At 39.3% G+C, this 21976-nt stretch overlaps 1 protein-coding gene across 8 annotated transcripts in view; it reads left to right on the forward strand.

The window, feature by feature from the left end:
- Positions 1–2258: 2258 nt before the first annotated feature.
- abca2 (ATP-binding cassette, sub-family A (ABC1), member 2) overlaps positions 2259–21976 on the forward strand; it is a 41613-nt gene continuing 21895 nt past the window's right edge. For 4 of the 8 annotated variants that reach the window (XR_003671219.1, XM_028413444.1, XM_028413447.1 and 1 more), the window contains exons 1-8: positions 2259–2626; positions 15452–15545; positions 16102–16104; positions 19138–19249; positions 19973–20130; positions 20507–20628; positions 21362–21475; positions 21572–21748. Coding sequence is in view for 7 of the 8 variants with exons in the window: in XM_028413444.1 (XP_028269245.1) it covers positions 2561–2626; positions 15452–15545; positions 16102–16104; positions 19138–19249; positions 19973–20130; positions 20507–20628; positions 21362–21475; positions 21572–21748 (846 nt within the window). In the remaining variant the exon portion in view is untranslated. Of the gene's footprint in view, positions 2627–15451; positions 15546–16101; positions 16105–19137; positions 19250–19972; positions 20131–20506; positions 20678–21361; positions 21476–21571; positions 21749–21976 lie in introns of those variants that run through there. The other 4 variants (XM_028413445.1, XM_028413451.1, XM_028413449.1 and 1 more) reach the window with 3 other exon arrangements.

Genomic DNA, 21976 nt, shown 5'->3' on the forward strand with positions numbered 1-21976 from the left:
TAGGCTGGACTATTGTAATTCAATATTATAAGGATATCTGAAAAGCATCCAGCTGATAGTGCAACTGACCTGGGATACAGTGGCTCTGCATTGACCCACTTTTTAAGATTAGGGTTAAAATCTTTCTTTTGATAAACCATAAGGCTGGCTCAGACTTCATTAGCCACGATGCTACTCTCCACCTCACCAACACCTTTATGTGGACTCTTTCTTTACTTGGTCATTTTTAACAATATTGTGTCATACGCTAGAATTTGTAATAAAGTAACCTGTCGACTTAACATCACATTTGTTTTCTTTACCAAATCCTTCCTCATACGCCTGCATGTGACCCTTTTGGCCACAGACATGTAATGGAGGGGTTGACCTTGCAAGCCTGGAGGGTTGTCAACCCTCCATGCTTTTCAAATTTGCACTAAAGCTCTTAAAATCTGTCCAAATAAGCACAACATCTGGACAGCAAAGGGACAGAATTATCCAATAGGAGATCCCTGAGCGATTAACAGACACAGTCACCGCAGGTTGATGATTTGCACTGCAGACAGTCACAGACAGTAGTTAAAACAAAAAGTAAGTAAGTAAAGTTAGTAACTAAATTAGGCCATATAAATGCTTCACTCATTTAATCAACTGCATAAAATAGGAGGTGCTAACATGCTAGGTTTGGTTCAAATATTTGTGATCTTTATGTAGCATGTTGCTCTTTTTTCACTATAAATTTACCAGAATGGCATTAGTTTTGCAGCCAGGTGGTCATAAATGTATGTGCTCTATAGCCCTCTGCATATGAAATTAATTTTATGATCTATATTGAACTGCATTTTCCCTTTCATATAAATGAATTAAAATATGAATATGGAAAATGAAACCGATAACGATGTACAGTGGGTATGGGACCCCCTTAAATTTTTCACTCTTTGTAATATTGTATTATGGATTATGGAGGCCATTGTGTACTTAGGAACTTTTTGATCATGGCCAGATCTGTGCTTTGCCACAAATGTGTCTCTGAGCTCTTCAGGCAGTTTCTGTGACCTCATGATCCTCGTTTGCTCTAACATGCACTGTGAGCTGTAAGGTCTTATACAGACAGGTGTGTGTCTTTCCTAATCAAGTCCAATCAGTATCATCAAACACAGCTGGACTCAAATGAAGCTGTAGAACCATCTGAAGGGTGATCAGAAGAAATGGACGCACCTGAGTTCAATATATGTGTCACAGCAAAGGCTCTGAATACCTAGGACCATGTCATATTTCACTTTTTCTTTTTTTAATACATCTGCAGAAATGTCAACAACTCTGTAACCTAAGTCAACTCTGTCAGCCTATATCCGCCAATATAAGATGCTGTGTGTACATTAAAGAGGAAAGAAATGAACAAATGGCTGCAATATAACAAAGAGTGAAAAATTTAAGGGGGTCTGAATACTTTCCATACCCACTGTAAACTTTAACCATTCATTGTCACAACTTCTAAGTTAAATCAACAGATACTGAATGTTCAAGGTGCACCTCAATGCAGTCTTAAACCATAATAAAGATTAATTCAGTCGATAGCAGCGATCTGCCTGCCAGCTGCCTGTTGCAAAGTTATCGATGAGAAGACAGAAGAAAATGTCTTTTCAAAATAAAACCAGAAAAATGGTCAAACGTATCCTGTTATCAGTTATGCGACAGTTATGTGGAAACTCAAACATTACACATATATTTGCAGATCCTCATTATTAAGTATAAATATTGCCTATATATGGCGCAGCTCTGTGACAGCTATGTAGTGTGTTGCAGTGGGGTTAGTTGCAAGCAACAATTGGATGTTGGAACAGCATGCTAAGACTGATCTGCCTTTTATATCTATGAGATAACTGCAACATACAGATCTGAGTATTTTACTTAAATAATATTTTGATCTCTATATCTGTAGCATTACATTTGTAACATATGCCTCTTTATTCTTATTATACATGTTGGTGGAGAGATAACTGTGATATTGATAATCTTTTCATTAAGTACATATTTACATATCATCCTTTAGAACTTTTATTTTTATATCCAAAACCTATATGGTAAGTAAACATATATATATTAATAAATATAAGAAGCAACTGGTTATAAAAAGCATGGTTTTTAGAGCGTCACCAGAGCTTTTGTTTTGAAAGTCTGGCCGGAAGTGCAGCATTTAATGGCTGCTGTTGCCTTAATGTAGGGCTGCTTCCACTTCGGCTTCCTGCTTCAGCTCAGAGGACTGCGTTATACAGCTGGACTGACTCCGCGGGAGGAGCCAACCGATGCTCCGCCGACACACGGAGGATGACAGACAGAAAACAAACAGTCCCGTTTTCACCTCCTGTCACAGGCAGACGCGCATTCCGTGGTTAAATTAGCGGAATAACATTTTTCTCCGTTAGCTAAAGGCCGACACATCTCCAGCGCCGTGACAGGCTTGGACGGGATGCCCAGGAAAGGGACAGAAATCCCCCGGTTATTTAAACCCATTCACAGGCCACTGCCGGTATGTTAATTTGTTAAAATTAGGACACACTGAAGCAGAAGTTGGAGGAAAATGGGATTCCTGCACCAGCTCCACCTTCTTTTGTGGAAGAACATCTCCCTGAAGAGGAGGGGACCGGTAAGACGAGACATTTGTTCGCATGGCTGTGAATGAAAATGTATAAATAAAGTGTCTTGTTTGGTGAAGTCGACGGGCGTCGCTTCACAGCCAGCTCTGTTGCTGCTGCTGCTGCTGCTGCATCGCCTGCAGCCTTTATTTGGGCTAATTCCACCAGCACCTGTATCTGAGTGCAAATGTTAGGAGCAGCATACATTAGAATAACACCGCAGTGATGCTGGGAAGCAGGAGCCTGTGCTCTGTATGTGCCCATGCTGTCAAACAGGTTGTTGTTCGCGGATAAACAACAGTTGTGTAATTCCACGCTTGTGTTTGTTAGTTGTGTGTAGGCACGGAACGTGTTGACATGTGATAATCATGATATCATCATATCCAAAAGCTATTCATAGGATGTGTCATATTAACGCTAAAAACATTTGAAGATGCCAGTGTGGAACTCCACCTTAAGCACCACCTGCTGCTAAATGTTCTAGAGAGAACATCCAAAGGTCTACCTATGGGAATAAAGGATGAAATATATATTGTTTTGTTTTGGTTTTGGGGGTTATGGTAATCATTTAAGGGCATTTACTTTTAGTTAGGAGAATTTAAAGAAGCAGACCTGTTTATAATGATATTTAAAATTGAGGTTTGAGATTTTTAATCCTTAATTTGAGATAATCTCCCAAAAAGTGGAGTGCACACATTCTGTAACATGTTCCATCATTAGGCCCCACTTCTTAAAAACCTAAAAGCTTGCCATGTGATTAATGTAGTTACACATAACACTCAGAGATTTAGTCTCTGGATTGTGGTTCTTCAGGGAGTGCACTGCCTTTGACGGTTACTTGCCATGACCTATTTTTGCAAAATAGAATCCATTGAAGGAATACTGTATAAGTTACTGTTAGTTACTGTAATGAGTTGCATTTTTGGTAGTGTAATAGTCCACTATTAACATACTGGTTAATACATCAACCTCACAACCTCAATCCTTCTGGTGACGTTCATTTTATCAGCTTAAATTGAAAGTGACTGCAGAATCATAAGAGGTTTCTGTGTACATTCTTCCTGTAGTAGAACCTGCAGTTCCATTTTTAGTCCTCCTAACTAATGGAACTGATCTCGGGCATAGAAAGCAGTAGCTATCGAAGAGATGGCCTTCTGTTATGAAGAGATGTTCAGGGATGTCAAGACATTTACACGAAGAGGTGTTGAGTAATATTTTGCACCAGGTCAAAGACAGAAGGAGGCTGTTAGTCATTGAAACATCATCCTTTTATCATTATGCCATTTCACAGTAAACTGTGCTCCTTGTTCTGCAGCAGCTGCCACGAAGAAGCACTAAATCGCAGGATGTTAAGAGTCTTATAAATCCTATTTCTTAATACTTTATGAATCATTCTCTAGACAGTCATAGCCAGACGCATTATGTTTTTAGGTTGCCTGTCTAGCCATCCATCTCTATAATATCTCAAGAATGCCTTGTAGGAATAAGGAACAATTTGGCATAAACTCTCATTCATACTTAGCAATGATTGGATTTGATTTTGATCATCCAGCATAGGCAAATCTGCAAAATGAATCATTATAAAAACAATAGAAGAAGTACAACGTGTCTGCTGTGTGATCGTGATAAAAAAAGACAACTGTAACTTCGTAAATGTGCCTGCCTATAAAGAATATACTTTCAGAATACAGATACAGATCTGTATCATGTGTTCAAGTGTCAAACGTCGAACCTATGTGACCCAAATATATACTGTGATAATGAATGCATTACAATGATTGTAGTAGAGAGCAAGACACTGCCTACTTGGATGACCAGCTAACCAGAGTTGTAAAGCTGAAGTCGGCTTACTGGGGGTTCAGGTAGAATTTACTTTTGTTAACTTTGTGAAGGGGTAAGCACTGATGTGCTAGTTGTTGGGCTGGCAAGCCAAGATGGCCAGAACACAGCAGAGCACATTAAAGAAGAGATAAGCCAAAATAAAGTTGCAAATGAATAGAATAAAAGCTCAGTAGGTTGTAGCACTGGATTGTATGTCGTTTGTACCATCTGTAATCGTGTAGATTATAAGTAGATAACAATTATTTTACATTTTCTAGGCTCGTTACCAGTCTTTGTCTCAAAACCTTATACTGTTTTCTGTTAAACAAACCAAAAATCATAAACAACAGGCAGGCATTAATACTGAGAGATCCTCCAGATGTGTGATAATCTAATGATGACCCCTACAACCATTCCATCTGACGGTACATATTGTGAAGCCTTTAATCTTTTCAGGGTCTATTATTAGCCATCAGAAATCCTAATGCCCATCAGCTGATTTATTTTAGTGATGCTTGTGTTGGAGCTGTCCTCTGACAGCTGGCTCTTTTTCGTGTTCTGCTGCTTTTACTGTTGTCCTGATGAAGGGGGTAGCATTTGCTGTATGTAGGGTCAGAGATGGGGGGGGCAGCTATTTTTAGCACATCTACCTGCAGACAAATCAAGGCACGATATGCAGCAGAGAGCTGCTGTTATATTTATAGTAGCAGCTGCATCATTTCTGTCTAGATTTACAGTATAATCACACTGCTCTGGTTTGCCCTGATTAAAGCTGTCCATAGAATTGATGATGAAAGCAAAGTCAGCATCTAGCTGAGATAGCATCAATCCCCTATGTTCGTCCCTACTGACAGAGACCACCTTGTACGCAAATCAGAAGTCATCATGGCCTAGTTGCATAAAGTGTTATGAAGATTATCATGGAGGATTTTCTTTAATTAGCAAAGGCAGTACATTTATTCAAGTATATGAGAAATTTTATTTTACCCTTTTTTGCATTCACTTGTATTTACATAAGAAAATGGAAAGCAGTGAAAATGCGTGCTGTTAATTGTAGCATTGGGCACTTTTGGGTGCTTATTCTGGGGTCACTGAGTTGTAAAAAATATTCATATATAACATTCTGCAAATAATATTACCAACGTGAAGTAGGTACTGCTTCATACTCCCTTCTAAAGAGCAATGATATGTTGAGAAAATATGCCCCTCCCACCAACTTGGAGGTAGTTTTAAAGTACCTGTCCACAGGATCTGGGGTTCATGCTTCACATTTTTAGTTTAGGTAAAATGAAATGTTTAGGTGAAACAGCCTGCAATTTATTCTGGGTGTGTCATGTAGCGATTTGAGAAACAGACTACTACTGGTGCAACCCAAATCCCAAAATAAAGCTAGCATGTCTCTTCTCCTGCCACTGGTAAAATGTCTGGTCATATTCTCTGGCTAATTTGTGACATTTATGAGTCAAGTTCAAGTGGTTTAACATTTGGCTAATTCTTATCTATCTATTAACAAATATAAGAGGAGAAAGGGCAGTATATGTTGCACTAACATTCATTGTGTATTAAGGGTGCCTTCACAGATGTGCATTCATTTGAACTTTGTGCTGATAACAAGCTGGTCCCCTTCCTCTTAGAAGGGAGCACACCGTTTCCATAAAATCATTCAAGGATTTCACATTTCGAATTATTTGACCAACAGACTCCACTTTTTGCACTTGACCTAAGTCCATCTTAAACAAGCCTGGTCTCAGAAAAAGCACCAGTTTATCGGCCTACGTGTTTGGGCCTATCATTCAATATATAAACATTACCGTGATTATATCTATCTTCAATATTGTCCATTTTATTTATGTAAGTGTTTGGCATGTAAAAAAGCTCTAATGTATGTTCCATCTATTTTGGATATTGGATATTTTCTACTTAGGTAACACTATGTACACAGTTAGACATTTCTGTTAGGACAATGTGTAACGTAAAGGCCGAATCACAACTTAAACTCAATGTGACATACAGTAATCAAACAAACTGCTCGGCTGTACAGAGCAGTTTGTCTGCATCAGCAGCAGCAGTAGCAGCCAGCAGCGTGTCTGACCTAGATCTAGTCCATCTTTGAATGATAGTCAGTGGGCTGGGTTAAATCCACTGGTTTGGGTATCTATGGAGACTGCACAGAGCTGAGGACTCCGAGACATAGATTTAATATGAAATGAGAAAAATAAGAAAGGAGGAGGAAGTGTGAAAAAAAATGTTTTTAAGTGGTGAGGGATAAAGGATGATGCTGCTGACTAATAAGAGTGCATGTATATCTGCAGCAGAAGGTTAACTGGAAGGTAAATGAATTATAAATGCTATCTGTAATGTCTAATAGACTAGCAGCTGGTTCACTGGAGCCAGTAGACACTAGAGAAATGGAAGGTTAGAAGGGGTACTCTATAAATACTGGGAGGTAAAAAGGTACCTCTACAAACATGGAAGCCAAGGTCTACTTAATTCAAATATTGGACACAGCTTAAATACTGTGATTTGACAAAAAAAACAAAAAAAAAACAAGTCAATATACCACAATCATTCAGATGATGTCATAGCTTTATGCTTGTTTTGTCATCATTTGTTGTGGGTGTTTCTGTGGTAGGATTGCCTCTCCCAGTGAGCATTAAAATATGGATCTTTGTATGGGGAAACCTGTAGTCAGGAGAGGTAGATTGTGGCAGGCTTGTCATTGGGACAGTGTGTGCTTTGTAATAAGCATGGCAGTAGGTAAAGAAGTGTACTTTTGAATAGGTATATTTAAACATATGAAATAATACTGGATGAATTTCAAACAAAAGTGAAATGCAGTCTTCAGAGGAAAACAGGAATCAAATTGAGGTTATGGAAATGCTCTGACCTAGATTATAGTCACTCTTTTTTAGCACAGGGCTGCCACAAAAACTGGAAGTTGTCCATGTAAATACAGTGTTTTAATACTGATTTAGACTTTTTAGAGTATAATATGTTGCTCTGTTCTTTCTGTGTATTGGTTCTAAAATTCTAAACAGTGTAAATAATAATCATCCCCTTGTTGATATGTGACCAGAAGCCATACTCACATTTTCTTTGGATACCAAAATGTGATACCAGACCACCATCTATTTCCAATATGTTGGGAATTTTTAGAGGCAGAAGCACAGCTGTGCCATGGGGTCACCTGTGCCTCCAATAGTGGCCAACCTTTACATGGAAGATGAATGAATGAATGAATAATTTTTATTTTTGTTTTTTTCAATATAGTACAATTACAAAATATGATTACACAATTCAAAACCAAAAAAGGGAATAGATGTGCTGTAACTGCTCCAACTCATTGGTTTAGCTATATGGACCTGGGTCACTATCAAGTCCCATGTGTCCCAGTGAAACAGTTCATGGAACACATTAATCCAGAAACATCAACTCGGGGTGACACCAGGAGCAACAGTTTTGCTTGTTTGGACTACAGAATACACATACAGAGGACAGAAGCCTCAACGCCGAGGTGTACAAAAAAAATCCACCCACACAGACCAATATTAGCTGTTTGACTCCCACTACCCACTGCAACACTAGCCAGGAATCTTCAGAACTCTGCACCTAAGAGGACAACCCATAGCCAGTAAGGACAGAAGAAAAACAGAAAAAACAATGACACATCAATCACAAATCACCACTAGCATGTGGCTATTCAAACTGGGCACTGGTCATAGCCACAAAAAACAAAAGACACAACAACAGGAAAGAGGCTGTCAACCTGTGTAGAAGTAATCCCTTAAGTATCAGGAGTATCAGAAAGGATTTTCAATAAACACAGCATCCTGGTTAACAAAGTATGTCCCATTCTTAGAGCCAGGTCCAAAGGTCAGGGCTCAGCAGTGTACCTAACACCTCAGAGACAAGATGCTGAAGACAGATGGTTTAAAAGAAGTCAACTAAGTTATCTATGTCAAAAAATGCTTCCAAGTAGAAGTGGCAGGTTCGGTCATCGTCTTTCTGCTGCACACAATACATTGTTAATGTTCCACCCCTGGAAGTTATACCCGAATGTATCAAAATAACAATGCATTATCATAAAATATAACTGTTATTTTTATCTTTTAGTTAAGAGCAAATGGAAGCTGATGCTAAATGATGTTTAGCAACAAGATAAAGTTAGAATGGTAGAATCTAAAACACTTATAATGCACTACAAAGCTGCTGAGTTGTGAACAAAATAACAGCTAAGATTAAGACAGCATGAACAAAAAGGTGAGTTAAATGCCTTTTTCCTTTTCCTTTTTTTATCCTTTAAATGCAAGTTGTAATGATGTAAGTTATCCATTATTCTCTATGGTCTCAAAAAAACAACTAAACCTCCACCTTAAAATGGCATAGCATAATACACCATCATGGATGTGTAGTAGCTTGATTGGACTTTGATTCAATGCTTTTTAAGCAGAAAGCGGGCACTTTGCATCATGGAACATTCTGGTAGAGCACAACTGCTGGTAGAAGGTCCTTCAGTACCCTTGGCTGCCAGTCTGTGCCAGTAGGCTTTAGCTGTTGCAGACAGCAGCGTGGTTGGTGCTGGAAAAAGGCTCAGACAGCTAATGAATTATTAAGAGCACCTTCCTCCTTCCCTCTGGGAAGTGCACCACAGATATATTTTGATCTATTCTATAGATAAGATGGAGAAAAAGTAACACACTATAAGTGAAAAAGTGCTGAGGCTGTCATTCATTGTCTTGGGTTGAAATACAGTAGTTTCAGGAAGCATTCAGACCCCTTTACTTTTTATGTACGTCACCAAGACTGTCCACTGTTTCCTCAGTCGGTGTAAAGACAACTACATATCAAAAATGTGATAATTTAGGAAATATTGGTCATCTTTGTATGTAGAATATGTGTATTGTACATGGGATGTGTGTTGTTCTGTTAGTATCCTGCAGAATCCACCCACTTCTTTCCACTACTAGTTGCCAAACTGTCAGTCAGTAAGCTTTGATGGTGAACCAGGATATCACATATGTGATTTGGTGTTTTAGACCCCGTTTACACATATGTTGGTATTTTGAAAAACAAATATTTCCTTCCCTCCGTTTTCCAAAATAACATCGTGCACACATCATCGTTTTAAAAAAGTTTCCTTTTACATTAACCCGCATAAATACGCGGATGGCAGTGTAGGAGAAAGCAGTCTTAGCTCTCTGTGTCAGAAGTTGTTCCAACATTGCTGAACCTGGAGACCTAACATGTCTCTGCTCCTCTAGATAGTAAGAGGAGCTGTATTTGCAAATGCAAACTCATAAAAAGTGCTTACACCAACAGAAATGCAAACGCTACCCGAAATGCCTCCAGTACTAGACTACAGCCTACTCTGGCAGCCGTACTACACAAAAAAAGGTCGTGCAGACTGCCGCAAACTCTCTGCCGTTTTTCTCTGTTTTTGTCAGTTCACATTAAAACACGATACGCCGTTTTCCGAAATCTCACGCTTTTGCTGGAGTTTTTAGAAAGGTTAGTCTTCAGAGGCGAAAACTCATGTTAAAAGGCACAAACGCAGGGAAAAGTCTCAGTTTTTCAAAATACCTGTGTATCTGTAAACGGGGTCTGAGTGCTTCTGCTCTGGCACATTTGTTTTAAAATTTACTAATGAGTTCTGTTGAATAAGTAAAACTACACTGCGCAAAAAAACAGATTGTGAATCTGTTTCAGCTGCTGTTGTGCAAATGGAACAGACAACAGGTGGAAATGAGAGGCAGTTATCAAGACCAGCCCTATAAAGGAGAGGTTCTGCAGGTGCATCTGCAGGAGCATGATTCCAAGTCCAGACATCCATGGGATTATAATTTTGATTTACATTAATCACTTTTATGTTATTTTCAACTGGAATATTTCATTCATTGAGATCAAGGATGTGTTATTTTAGTGTTCCCTTTAATATTCTGAACAGTGTAGATAAGTTGTTCAATATGTTGTTGCACTATACCAAAGAGCACAAAGACGGATTTTCTTTTGTGAACTGTTGCTGCTGCTGGAATATTAGCAGAAGAGAAGACATTGAAACTCTTGAAAAAGAGTGCATTATTATTATGATAGAGGAGAAATTATTAGCCTGAAATACCCGGGTATTCAGAGAAAGAAAAGAATCTAGGGCCGTGTGGGTGTGCAGGCAAGCAGACAAAAGACAGAGCTCTACAAAACTCAGCATCAGAATAATGGCGTCCATTTATAGAGCACCTGTTGGCAACACCACTAATCTACACACACCTTCAAGCAGAGCACAGGAGAGAGGAAGAACCAACATGAGCCATGGAGAAATAGTGGGGCAGACGTAAGAGGATGTGGTCTGTGTTCAGAGCACATTTGTAAACAATTTGTCAGCTGAGTTAGCATGTTAGTCCACTGACTTCTACTGCACCCTAAGAAAGAGGACAGCAACATTTCTCCCTATCTGATAAACATTTGGTCAGTTTATTCTGTTAAACATGTCTTTGTCACTGCTGTCTGACTTCTGTTAAACCCTCGGACTAAGTGTCCTTTAGTTGCATTGCTTGAGGACAAACCAGTTTTAAGCCAAATGAAATTGCTCACTGGTGGTTATAATCTTGATAAATCAGCAATATTTTTTGGGTTGGAGTGCCCCTTTAAAAGATGAGCATGATTAGAGGGAGAGACTGCAGTGTGTGGCAGCCAGGCTGAAGATGACACATCCATTTAGAGGAGTGATTCCTCCCGCCAAGAGGAAAGGAGGTGTGAGGCTTGTTGGGGTTCAGGCTTTACTGCAGGAGAGGTTTTGTCAAATTGATGTTAAGGAAGAAAGATGTGTGTGATTACTATATTGAGACTGTGATGTCTGTTAGGTACTGTTACTTTTGTCAGCTAGTATTTAATCTTAATTCTGATATCAAAGGTCCATATCATTTTAAGCTAATTTTAATAATGAACAGCATTTATTCTGAAAAGGGTAACATCTCCAAATTACATGAAATAAGTAAATAAGTAAGGAAATCTGCTAAGCTAGCTAACCTTAACCATTTTTGTTGTCTGCTGTTAAAAATAGGATAGGAATTAGCCTATTGTGACAGCAAATAGTACTATTGGACAGCTATGTTTTGGTGAATCTAAGAACAGGCATGAGTCCAACATGTCAAGAATTGAGCAACAGGCCTGTATATTTCTAGTAACCTCACAATGAGTCCCCAGCTGGGCATACAGTCTGCTTCAGCTGGCAGAACTGTCAGAAAATTTATCTGGGCTTCTGGCGGCTGCTTAGGAGCAGCTAATCGCCCCTCCCTTCCTCCCATACACTGCAGGCATAAAATTGCCTGACTAAGGCTAAAATGTGGCCCTACTCTAAAATAACTAATTTAGCTTAAAAATTGGCTCAGAAGCAGCCTAAAATATTTTTAATGTATTAGGAGCTGTACAGCCTCCTCTGGAGATGACAAGATTCACCAGAACCCAATCAAGGCTGGGGACAGCATTCTTTGTTACACCATTCCCAGCAATGACCATAGTCAACAATGGTCAACAATAGACATAATAGTTTGCATGGGACAGTGACCATTTTTCAGCCTTCAGTGATATTTCTAGTAGTGTTTGGATTCAAGAGAAGGATACAGAGTTCTTGTGGAATTATGAGATGAAAACTATGTAGAAACCATTAAGAGTTCAGAGCTTGTTTAGAGGTTCATCACAGTGGACTGCAGCCACAGGTCACAGTGCATGCTGCTTCAGTGGAGCTAGATGGACATAGAGTTGTGTTTGTGGTTACTTATGTTTTCAGTGGAGGTCACTCTGATTTACTATGGGGTTTCACAGAGAAATGCTAGGCTTCAATCTGTTCTCAGCAAAACCCATAGATTTTAAGCTATTGCAGCAGTCAAGACCTGTCAGGTAAAAGACTAAATGAAGAAACACAGACTGAGACTAATGGTTTAAAAAAACACAGATTGGTGCTCATGGGTCATAAATCAACATCAATCAGCCACTATGCTCTATAAATGCTATTCAAATTCAAATTCAAGAAACTTTTGTTCTATATTTATTGTGTTTTGACTACTCTTACCCTTACTTGAGTACTTGTAGTCCAGTAGAGTTCAAGAGGAGTAAGTTTCAAACAAAGCTCTTTCTGCTCAGTGCATGCACCTGTTCCAGCCTCTTTGCCACTTACATAATTAATGTAATGTGGTCAGCTTGATTGTGTAATATATCAAAATCCGATTTCTACAAAACATACCAAATAATAATACTACTCAAATGTATTTAAAAAAAAAGAAGCAACTTTTCTATCTGGATTGTTTTGCGTGTGGTCCCATCACTCAACAGAAAAGCTGACCAATGCAATTCCCCAGTAAGCTGCTGCATCCCTGTATGTGGCAGGAAAGCCTGGTCTGTGTCCTGTATCAGTAGTAGGAACAAGGACATGAGGACGCCACCCCCTGTACTGACACAGCCAATCTTCCCTGTGGTCTGTACCCGTCTGCTGAGTGCTCAGTCTCTGGCACCAAGCAAGTGTATGTGCTCATGTTACCCCAGGGAGATGACTTTGTCCTCGCACAGCCGTCTTAGAAAGCATGGTGGCACAACTGGAATGCATTCAAAACACATCCAGACATTTCCCATGTACACACTGTTTAATGGTATGTGTCTGTTTTATTTGAGGTTCATAACAGTGCATAGTGCTAAATAGTTGGTTCTGTTAACCAGAATGAAGTCTTTCTTTTAAAAAAAAAGATTGTCAGTCCAGCCCTTGTCTTTGTACAATACATACCCCATACTGTTCATTAAATGTGAATTTAAATGATCATCAACACTCTTTACCTATAGACCCTCATGTGTATGTACTATAGATGCATGCATTATAATTGTGTGATCTGGATCAGCTTTGGCACTGTTCCCTGCCTGTGCTCTCTGAACCCTCCAGCCTCAGTCAACTCTTTCAGAGTCATAATCAGCTTCCTTAATAATTGAACTGCAAATGAGTAGTGAGCATCTGCTTAATAATGTATAAGATAAGATAAGATAAGATATCAGCAACAGTATCACAGATCCCTTTGTGTTACAGTTGACTTATTGTGTGACTGAATGGTCTTTAAATTCAGGCTATTATTGGGCTGAAATTATGTCAAATGACACAGCCACAGAGGCTAAGATCTCCTATGAGAAGTAAAATAAATATTCATGACTGCAACTGAACAGCTGTTTAATTTTTTTTTATAAATAACCCTGATTCCAAGGCCTCGAGCTACACATAATTTTTATGCTTCAGACCATGTGTGTTTGTCTCAAAATGAAGTCACATGGAATAGTTGACAATAATAAGCCACCAAATAAAACCCATCTTTGTGAATGTCCTTCTCTGTGCTGTATCACCTAGCTCTGATGACTCATAAAATGTGTGTAGGCACAGTGGGAAACATGCATGAGCGAATCTTTGTGGTATGTTCTCTTTTAGAAACACCAGTCTGTGTGTCATTTGTGTGTAGGAGTATTAATTGTGTGTTACATTTTTTGCAGAAGAGGTTGTACATCCCAAAGAAGAACAATAATTTCAGGGTGTTAAAGTGATTCTGTCAGTTCATTCGGGTAGAAGTTGACAGCCCCTTTCATACTACACACAGCCATGGCAGTCCTTACTGATAAATTAATGCAACTTTAAGAATAAAGAAGTGGCAGTGAGTTGTTGATGGTGAGTTGGTGCCTGCAGGAAGTTTGACCTCTAACATGTAAATTTGGATAAGAGGGGAAACTGCAGCATCAGACACTCTCGCAGAGTGCTCTGCTGATTTGTTATTCAAATGAGATTTTTGCTTTTATTTCTCCAAGACATGAAAATCAATATAGGAATTTTAACAAGTGACTCGCAGACTCTTGGTGAGTGTATGTTCATTTTTCAGACAGTCCACATTTATTTAAAAACATATTACATCTGAGTTTCATATTTTAAATGCATTCATAACATGTTTGTGTGTTTTTGTGTATGCAACTTTGTATTCCTTTGTAGGTGCCCCATCATATGAATATATTTTATAATGTGAGAAGAGCAGTTTTGTTTTTTGTGTCAGAAGGCTCTTGTCTTCACATGAAAGGCCCATTTGTCTGTCACGACCTTCATAGACAGAAACACACAGAAGAGCTCTGTGTGTGTGTGCGTGTCTAAGACAGACATACAAAGACATTATGTTTCCCATGGCTCCATGCTGACAATGGAACAAGAGAGCACTATCCTGTTGTATTCAACACACACACAGTTCCAGGCAGAATCTGTGGTGACCTCATATGGCCATATGGTCATCATATTTAGTATAGATATTAAGATTCATTGAGGACTGGTGAAAGAAGACATGTTAAATTCAAGACACTGGGTAACGAAGCTGAGAGAGAGCTACACCAACAGAAAGGCAGGAAGTTGACCTAAGTGCCAACGGGCTTATTTACTTTAGGCCAGCATGTGAGCTGTGGTTTTCATTTGCACAGAACTGTGTGATGGTCATAATACAGAGTCTGACTGTGGACCTTTGTTCTTATGTGGTAAACAATGTTTGGCCATGGATTGTCTAAAAAGGCGTCAGATGGGCCTCTCCTCTCCTCTCCTCTCCTCTCCTCTCCTCTCCTCTCCTCTCCTCTCCTCTCCTGGCTTCGGTCTGCTGTATGTCCAGCTGAGAGGCAGGCTAATTCAATTCTCAGTTACTGACCGTATTTTTCTTAACACAGCCATTTGATATAATGCAAGATAGGCATCATGCATCCTCAAAATGACTGCTGTCAATAAAAATGTTTTGGTACTGGCAGCCTAAGAGCAGATATACATGTTTAGCAGACTGGACATCTTTAACACATCAATATGTGGCAGCAGGCAAACTTGGGTCTATTCCATAGCATTGTCAGGATCAGGGAGATGGCAAATAATGAGGTTTCATACTAAAGAAATGCTCCTTGACCTCAACGGTGAACATCATTAAGAAAAAGTCTTGAAAAAAAAATCTCATGAAATCATGCTGTATTTTGTTCTCTTCCAGTGGGTGCTGGCTTTTGAGATTTTCATCCCACTTGTCCTCTTTTTCATCCTCCTGGGTCTAAGGCAGAAGAAGCCAGCAATTCCTGTCAAGGAAGGTAAGCTGACACAGAACATCATAGCTGAAGACCCAAAAGGGATTGGTTAATGTAGTTGGTGCACACTTAACCCTCAGAACCCCCGAAGACAGATCATAGAGTCTGTAAAATGAAGATAGTGAATTATCAGCTATAAAATGAGCTCCTTTTTTCCATTTCAATGTATCACACACTGATTCCAGTCTGTTAGCCTGGCCAGCCGGCCTATTGTTTTTCTATTGGATTGGGTGTAAATCAGATTTCAGAGGGCAGTGCCAACAGATACTAAATAAACTGCCTCTGGATGCATTTAGATGGACATTCACAACCAATCAGAGAAATAAAGCTAGTATCAACAATCATCTACAATTGCATGCAGTGGAGTAGGTTCACTCGTAAAATTACTGTTGATGGTTTTGCTATAAAAATGTGAAAATCCAAGGTGGTTCTTAGCATTTCTGCAAATACTGTTGAATAAGCAGCCTTTGACAAAGATCTTGGACACTCGTGTGAGTCATCAGCCCACCTCATTTTTTGGGTAAATGGTTACAACTGGTGCAACAGGTTTTGGACTGAGTGTGTGTAAAGAGGAAGAATTCCTGAACCATTTTATTGGAGTATTTGGATGAATAGATATGACTGGCCAGGCTACCAGTTTGTTCAAATTTGTGTTAGTTATATTTTGATCATTCATTTTTATGTGTCTCTGATGTGTCTCCAAATACAGTTGTACTTACTAAAGATATGTGTATATATATATAGATAAATGCACCACCTTGCTGCTGCAACTTACTACAGCACCAAATGTGGATTAATCACATCCACACTGTAACAAATGCACTGTTACCTCATTTGCTTAAATTGACTCAAGCTGTTTGAGGACATTACTGCACCTTTTTGAATAAAAACAACATAATTGTGGTTTCAAACATTTATTTTTACAAAAAGACCTAATAGGCTTTTGGCTTAGCTAATTTTACTGCTGTGGTGAAATGGAAAAGGACTGGAAATGTTTGTCGTATTCTTTTCCCATATCAGAGATGTGGAGTGTGTGAGGGGAACAACCAAATGTGTATAAACCTGTGTGGCACCTTCACTAAATTAGTGAACAGAAATGTTATGTCAGAGTGGCAAAACACTCCTAATCTCTGTTCTATCAAACTCACTCATAAAAAACTGGCAGAGAAATTTAATTAAAAGAGGCATTACAAAGTTGCTTTAGAAAAGCTCTCACTATATTTAACCAACTTATATTTTACACAACAGCTGCACTCCTCTCCACAGCCACCTCTTAACGTTTATACCATATTGTGCCTCCATTTTTATTGAGTTTTATGTAGTTGTTCTTCAATCCCACCTTTGTATGGAGCACCAAACACACAGAGCAGTTTGGGTTAAAGGTACAATTTTACTTAGAAGCTCATTTCCCATAACAGTTTGATGTTTGTCTCAACAGAAGGAACTGTTGGTGGGGTTGATGTGACGTCCTCTTTTCTTTCATGTATTTGTGGTGTTGGTTTAAACATAGGACTTGAACACTGCTGTCTCATATTTGCTTAGATAAAATTATGTAGTATCATTGTGCATTTTAAACACGCAAACGCATACTTTTGTTAGTCTGCTGCAGTTTGTTGTTAATATATGATTTACCCTCCCACCATGCGCTGAAGTTTCTGTGTCCCTTCTTCTAGTATTGTGTCCTCAGTTTTTCACATTTTAGTACATGTTACTGTTTAGTTACTGTTAGCTGTGTGTTAGAAGCACCCAGTTTATTTTGATGCTTTTTGTCTTTGTTCTTTTTGTTTCACCTGTCTCATTTCTGTGGTTCTTTCTTTTGTTTCTGTCTTCTCGCCTGTGTTTCTTTCTTTTCTGTGCATGATGCATGTTCTCAACATGTTGGATGGACCAGTGTGTAAGTGTTACAATACATTTGTTTTGTCATCACACCAGACCCTGGCTGACACTAATGATAAATGTTTGAACCTACTCAGGTCTGTTCATCCTCTTTCAGTCACTCAGTAGCTCATAACATTTTTTCATGATAACAAAAAGCAAATGGGTCTATTATGCCGTAAAAAGATTAAGATTAACATTTAAAGTAACATAAATCACACATATTACAGTGTTTGTATATGAATCTGGAATCTGGAATCTTTGGGCACTGTTAGCATGGTTAGTGACCATGTCAGCTTTAGGCGTTCAAGGACAGCCAAGGTGAATCATATTTTACATTTATTTTCTTTAAAACTGCAAACTTACAACCACCCGAACACTAGCAGAACTGAAGAAGCCACACAGGGTAGTGGCGAAATGTCTTCAAAAAACAATCCTTAAGTCCAGTTGCCTCAATTTAAATTGCCTCTTGGAACTGACTATGACCTGGATGAATGAGAGCATCCACAGACATACACCTTACATTCATTTAGTTTCGATGAGCCTATGAATGACTGATGTTTCTGGGTTTCAATTGTGTCTGTTTGTGTACTCAGGTAAAACACATTTACTTCTGCTTGTGAGTGAGTTCCTCTGTGTTCTGGTGTCTGCGTGCTGACTGAGCCATTGACTGAGCTCCATCATCACCACAGGACGCCATATTGTTTCACACTGTTTATAGGTGGTTAAAGAGATTTATTCAGGCCAAATTAACACTGCAGTGCAGAACCAGACACAGAGGAACACACTTGTATGAATATTGATGTGGATACTTTCTTTCAAACAAAGGGGCTGCACAGCAGAACTAACAAATCACAGTATGATTAGGTTGTTGAATGAATTATTTTGGATGTGCATTCTGTACCTGCGTGTGTGTGTTGCTTTGTGGTTTTCCGTAATAACTCCTGGCTTAATTTAACGATGTGCTGTTCAATCCATGTAATTCTTGTTCCATGCAGCAGCTGTCTCTTGACTATTCATGTTCAACGTAATTATGGATTCTGACCTGTATTTAACTCCTGCACTTGATTACCTTTGCTCTCAGCTTGGTGGTCAGAGAGGACTAGATGTCAATGAGCTGATGAATGACTTGACCTACTTCATGCTCTGCACCTCCATTACTCAAATGACATTTTGCACAATGGAATTATCTGCGGTTAATTGATTGCTAGATTTTTTCATATTTCTGTCTATAAAATGTTGTTTTAATCTGAGCTTGGATTTGACATACAGATGATCCTCACTCACAGGCAAGCTTTAGCGGCATGGTAACCATGGAAACATGGAGCTATTAACAGGAGCTCAATTTTTTTTCCCTGGTTGAGAGCTGGTCCAGCAAGTGTTTATAAACACATAAGGGAAAAAAAATCACAGGCCATTTCTGTGCAACAAAATGATAAAAGGCCGGTGTGTTCAGCATTGACATGTGGGAGCCTCTCAGGTCATTAGCTGCTGTGCCTCTGACATCTTTGTTTCTTTTCCAGAGCTAACACAGATTCTCTCCTTCTGCTTTTTCTTGCTCATTGTCTTGTTTGTTCCTCTGGTTTTCTTTACATGATAAACCAACCCCTCATCCTTTCCTTTTTCTACACCTACATCCCTTACCACTCTCCTGCCACAACCTCTTCCTTTGTTTGTGCCTCTGTCTTTTCTCTTTTTGTCCCTCCCTCATGTTACCTAGCCTTTTACAGTGCAGCACCACTCACCTCCGCTGGCATCATTCCCATCATGCAGTCCCTGTGTCCAGATGGACAACGGGATGAATTTGGTTTCCTGCAGTACAAGAACTCCACGTGAGTATATGTAGTCATTAAACCTTTATAAGTTTCATTAGCTTTTAGACACGTTTATTATTTCTGTTAAAACTGAAAAAAACATGTTCAATCTTATAGCTTACACGTTTCATCAAATTCTAAAAATAAGACTGAAATGCTGCAAACATTCATTCCTGCCAGTATACACGAAGCTCCCTAACAGTAATGTAATGTAATTACTTTTGGCCATAAGGGTCTATCAATTAGAGGTCATTAAATGTAGGTCCGACCATAATGATTGTGCAAAGTGCCAGCATTGTATGCATAAGTATGGTTATGTAGCTGTTAAGTCTAAAACAAAGTTTCCGGATAGCGACGGTTACTAAATCATGTAGCTTTTATCCTTAACTCTAACTGTTTTTATGACTAGACCAAACCAAATGGAGTGGCAATCGTCTAAAAGCACAGGACAAAGCAGAGTAAATGGCAAAAAATGTCTGTGGCTCTGTTGGTTAATTCTGTAGAGGCCTTTCAGCAACCTCTAATGGGCAGGAAGAAGCACTACTGATGCCATTGAAAAGTGAAAGTGCTACCATCAGGCTCACATATGTGACGCTCATCTTGCCTCCAATATGAAACGTTATGTTTCTGAAATTAACAAAGTACTGAAATGCTTTGTGTGCTTCTCTATATGGAGCAGTATGTCTGAAGAAGAAAAGGACAAAGTAACTGTTGTTTCCTGTCTAAATCTACGTCTGTCAGTGTGACCCAGCTGCTGGAGCGGATCAGTGAAGTGGTTGAACAGAACCGACTCTTCACATCTGACCGGCCTGGTTTGGGTCAAGAGCTGGACACAATGCTGCAGCATCTGGAAAGTCTCAGCTCCACCCCTTTACCAACAGACTACAACAGCAGCCAAGGTCTGACATGCAGCTGCACTTTACTAATAGTATCCTCCAGGTTTCCATCACTAACGATGGAGTCAAGGGCACAATGCTTGTTCCACACAGTTGGACATCACTAATTCAAAGCAGCGGTACTGAGAGCTGGGCATCAGTCCATATGGAGTTGTTTAACAGTAGTTTGCAGTGATATATTTTCCTCCTGCTGGTGCATTTTAGATGCTTTTAGATCCTTTCAAAGTCAGGATGTAGACATATATGTAATAGGTTTTCACCATTGTAAATGGTGATTGAAAACAGGAAAAACAAATTGGAAAGCAGTGAGGAGTATCACAAAGAAACAGATAAAAGTGCAAATACAAAATATGTTTGCATATGTGTGTTTTGGCTGCAGGCTTCACACTGGCCAGTGTGTTGAAGAACCAGTCAGCTTTCCAGCAGTTCCTGGTCAAGAACCTTTCCCTTTCCAACTCTGCTGCCACCCTGTTGCTCAGTACTCCAGTGAGCCTCAGAGAGGTGATTAACTGTCACCATTACACTCAGACATCACCTCACCCTCAGTTCTGTACGTGTTCACTTATTACTCCTCAACTTACTTGAGTTTGTGTACACTGGTATGGCTTGTTTTTGTTTCAATTTTTGGTGCCAGTTTTCATCCAACTACTGACAGAAGTGCAGTAAGGAAGTGCTTTATCACACAGTGATTTTCTTCATATGACACAGCTCTCTACTAAATGAGTCTGACCCTGAAAGTGACAGTTAACATGTGCAATTAAATTGCCAGGAGATTGGATGGGGTAAAGAAACTTTACCCTCTGACCTCCAGAAGTTTCTGTATGTTTGTCAATCCTACCACTGTTTTATTGCAGCATTAAGTAATGCACAACTAATAATGGCAAGAAAATAAGAATTCAAAATCAAAATGTCTTTGGCAATGCCATACAATACTACATTCTTTACAAAAATGAATATAAACAGGCGGTCTTGACTTTATTCTATTACTCTGAGTAAACATCAAACTTTAAAACTTTGTGGTGATGTCCATCTCAGCAAATTCAACAGTCTGAGGGATTTAACTAGCAGCCAAACTGCAGTTGTGTTCATTAAATTTGTGAGAAAGGAATGAACTAACAGAGAATTCTCCTGTTAAGCTGTTGTCTCCTCATCCTGGCAAGAGAGAACTGCTTCTATCCGGTTTTCACAAAGCATTCCTACGTACCCATGTCTATATTCTGTGTGTGTCCTGTAGGTGTACAGACTTATCTTCGGTACATCCTTTAGAGATGGTGGAGGCACACAAAGTTGGATGCAGGGGGCAAAAGACACCAAACAAAAACACGGAGACAAAGTTCTTAGTTTTGAGGTACCATTTACTTACATAGTCATATTCTAACTACATGCCAGTGGTACATGATGTCTACTCTTGTCTTTCCTGTGTCCTCTATACCTTAACCTAAAGGAGAAGCTGCTGGGAGGTGTGCACAGTCTGGATGGAGGTCTGATACACAAAGCCCTACGTGACCCAACTAAAGCAGCACATAAGCAGGCTCTACTCCAACTGATGTCCCGGGCTTTAGGTCTGACTGATATCACAGGAAACCAGAGAAATGACCAGCAGGAAATGAAGGAGGTGGAGGTAAACCTGCTGTCTCACAGCTCTGTTTTGCTCTCTAAGATGTAAGCATGACCAGGCAATCGTATGCAACCTAACAAGCAATAGCATTTAGAATGAAGATCTAAACAACTGTGTGGATCTTAACAGATCTGCAAACATTTGTTGTATTTGGTCACAGTGGACCAGTGACGTAGATAGGGTTAAAAGTAGGACTAAAAGTAGGACAGAATAGAAAGTATACTACCAGCT

This window comes from Parambassis ranga, chromosome 9, assembly GCF_900634625.1.
Source record: "Parambassis ranga chromosome 9, fParRan2.1, whole genome shotgun sequence".
Classification (NCBI taxonomy): domain Eukaryota; kingdom Metazoa; phylum Chordata; class Actinopteri; family Ambassidae; genus Parambassis; species Parambassis ranga.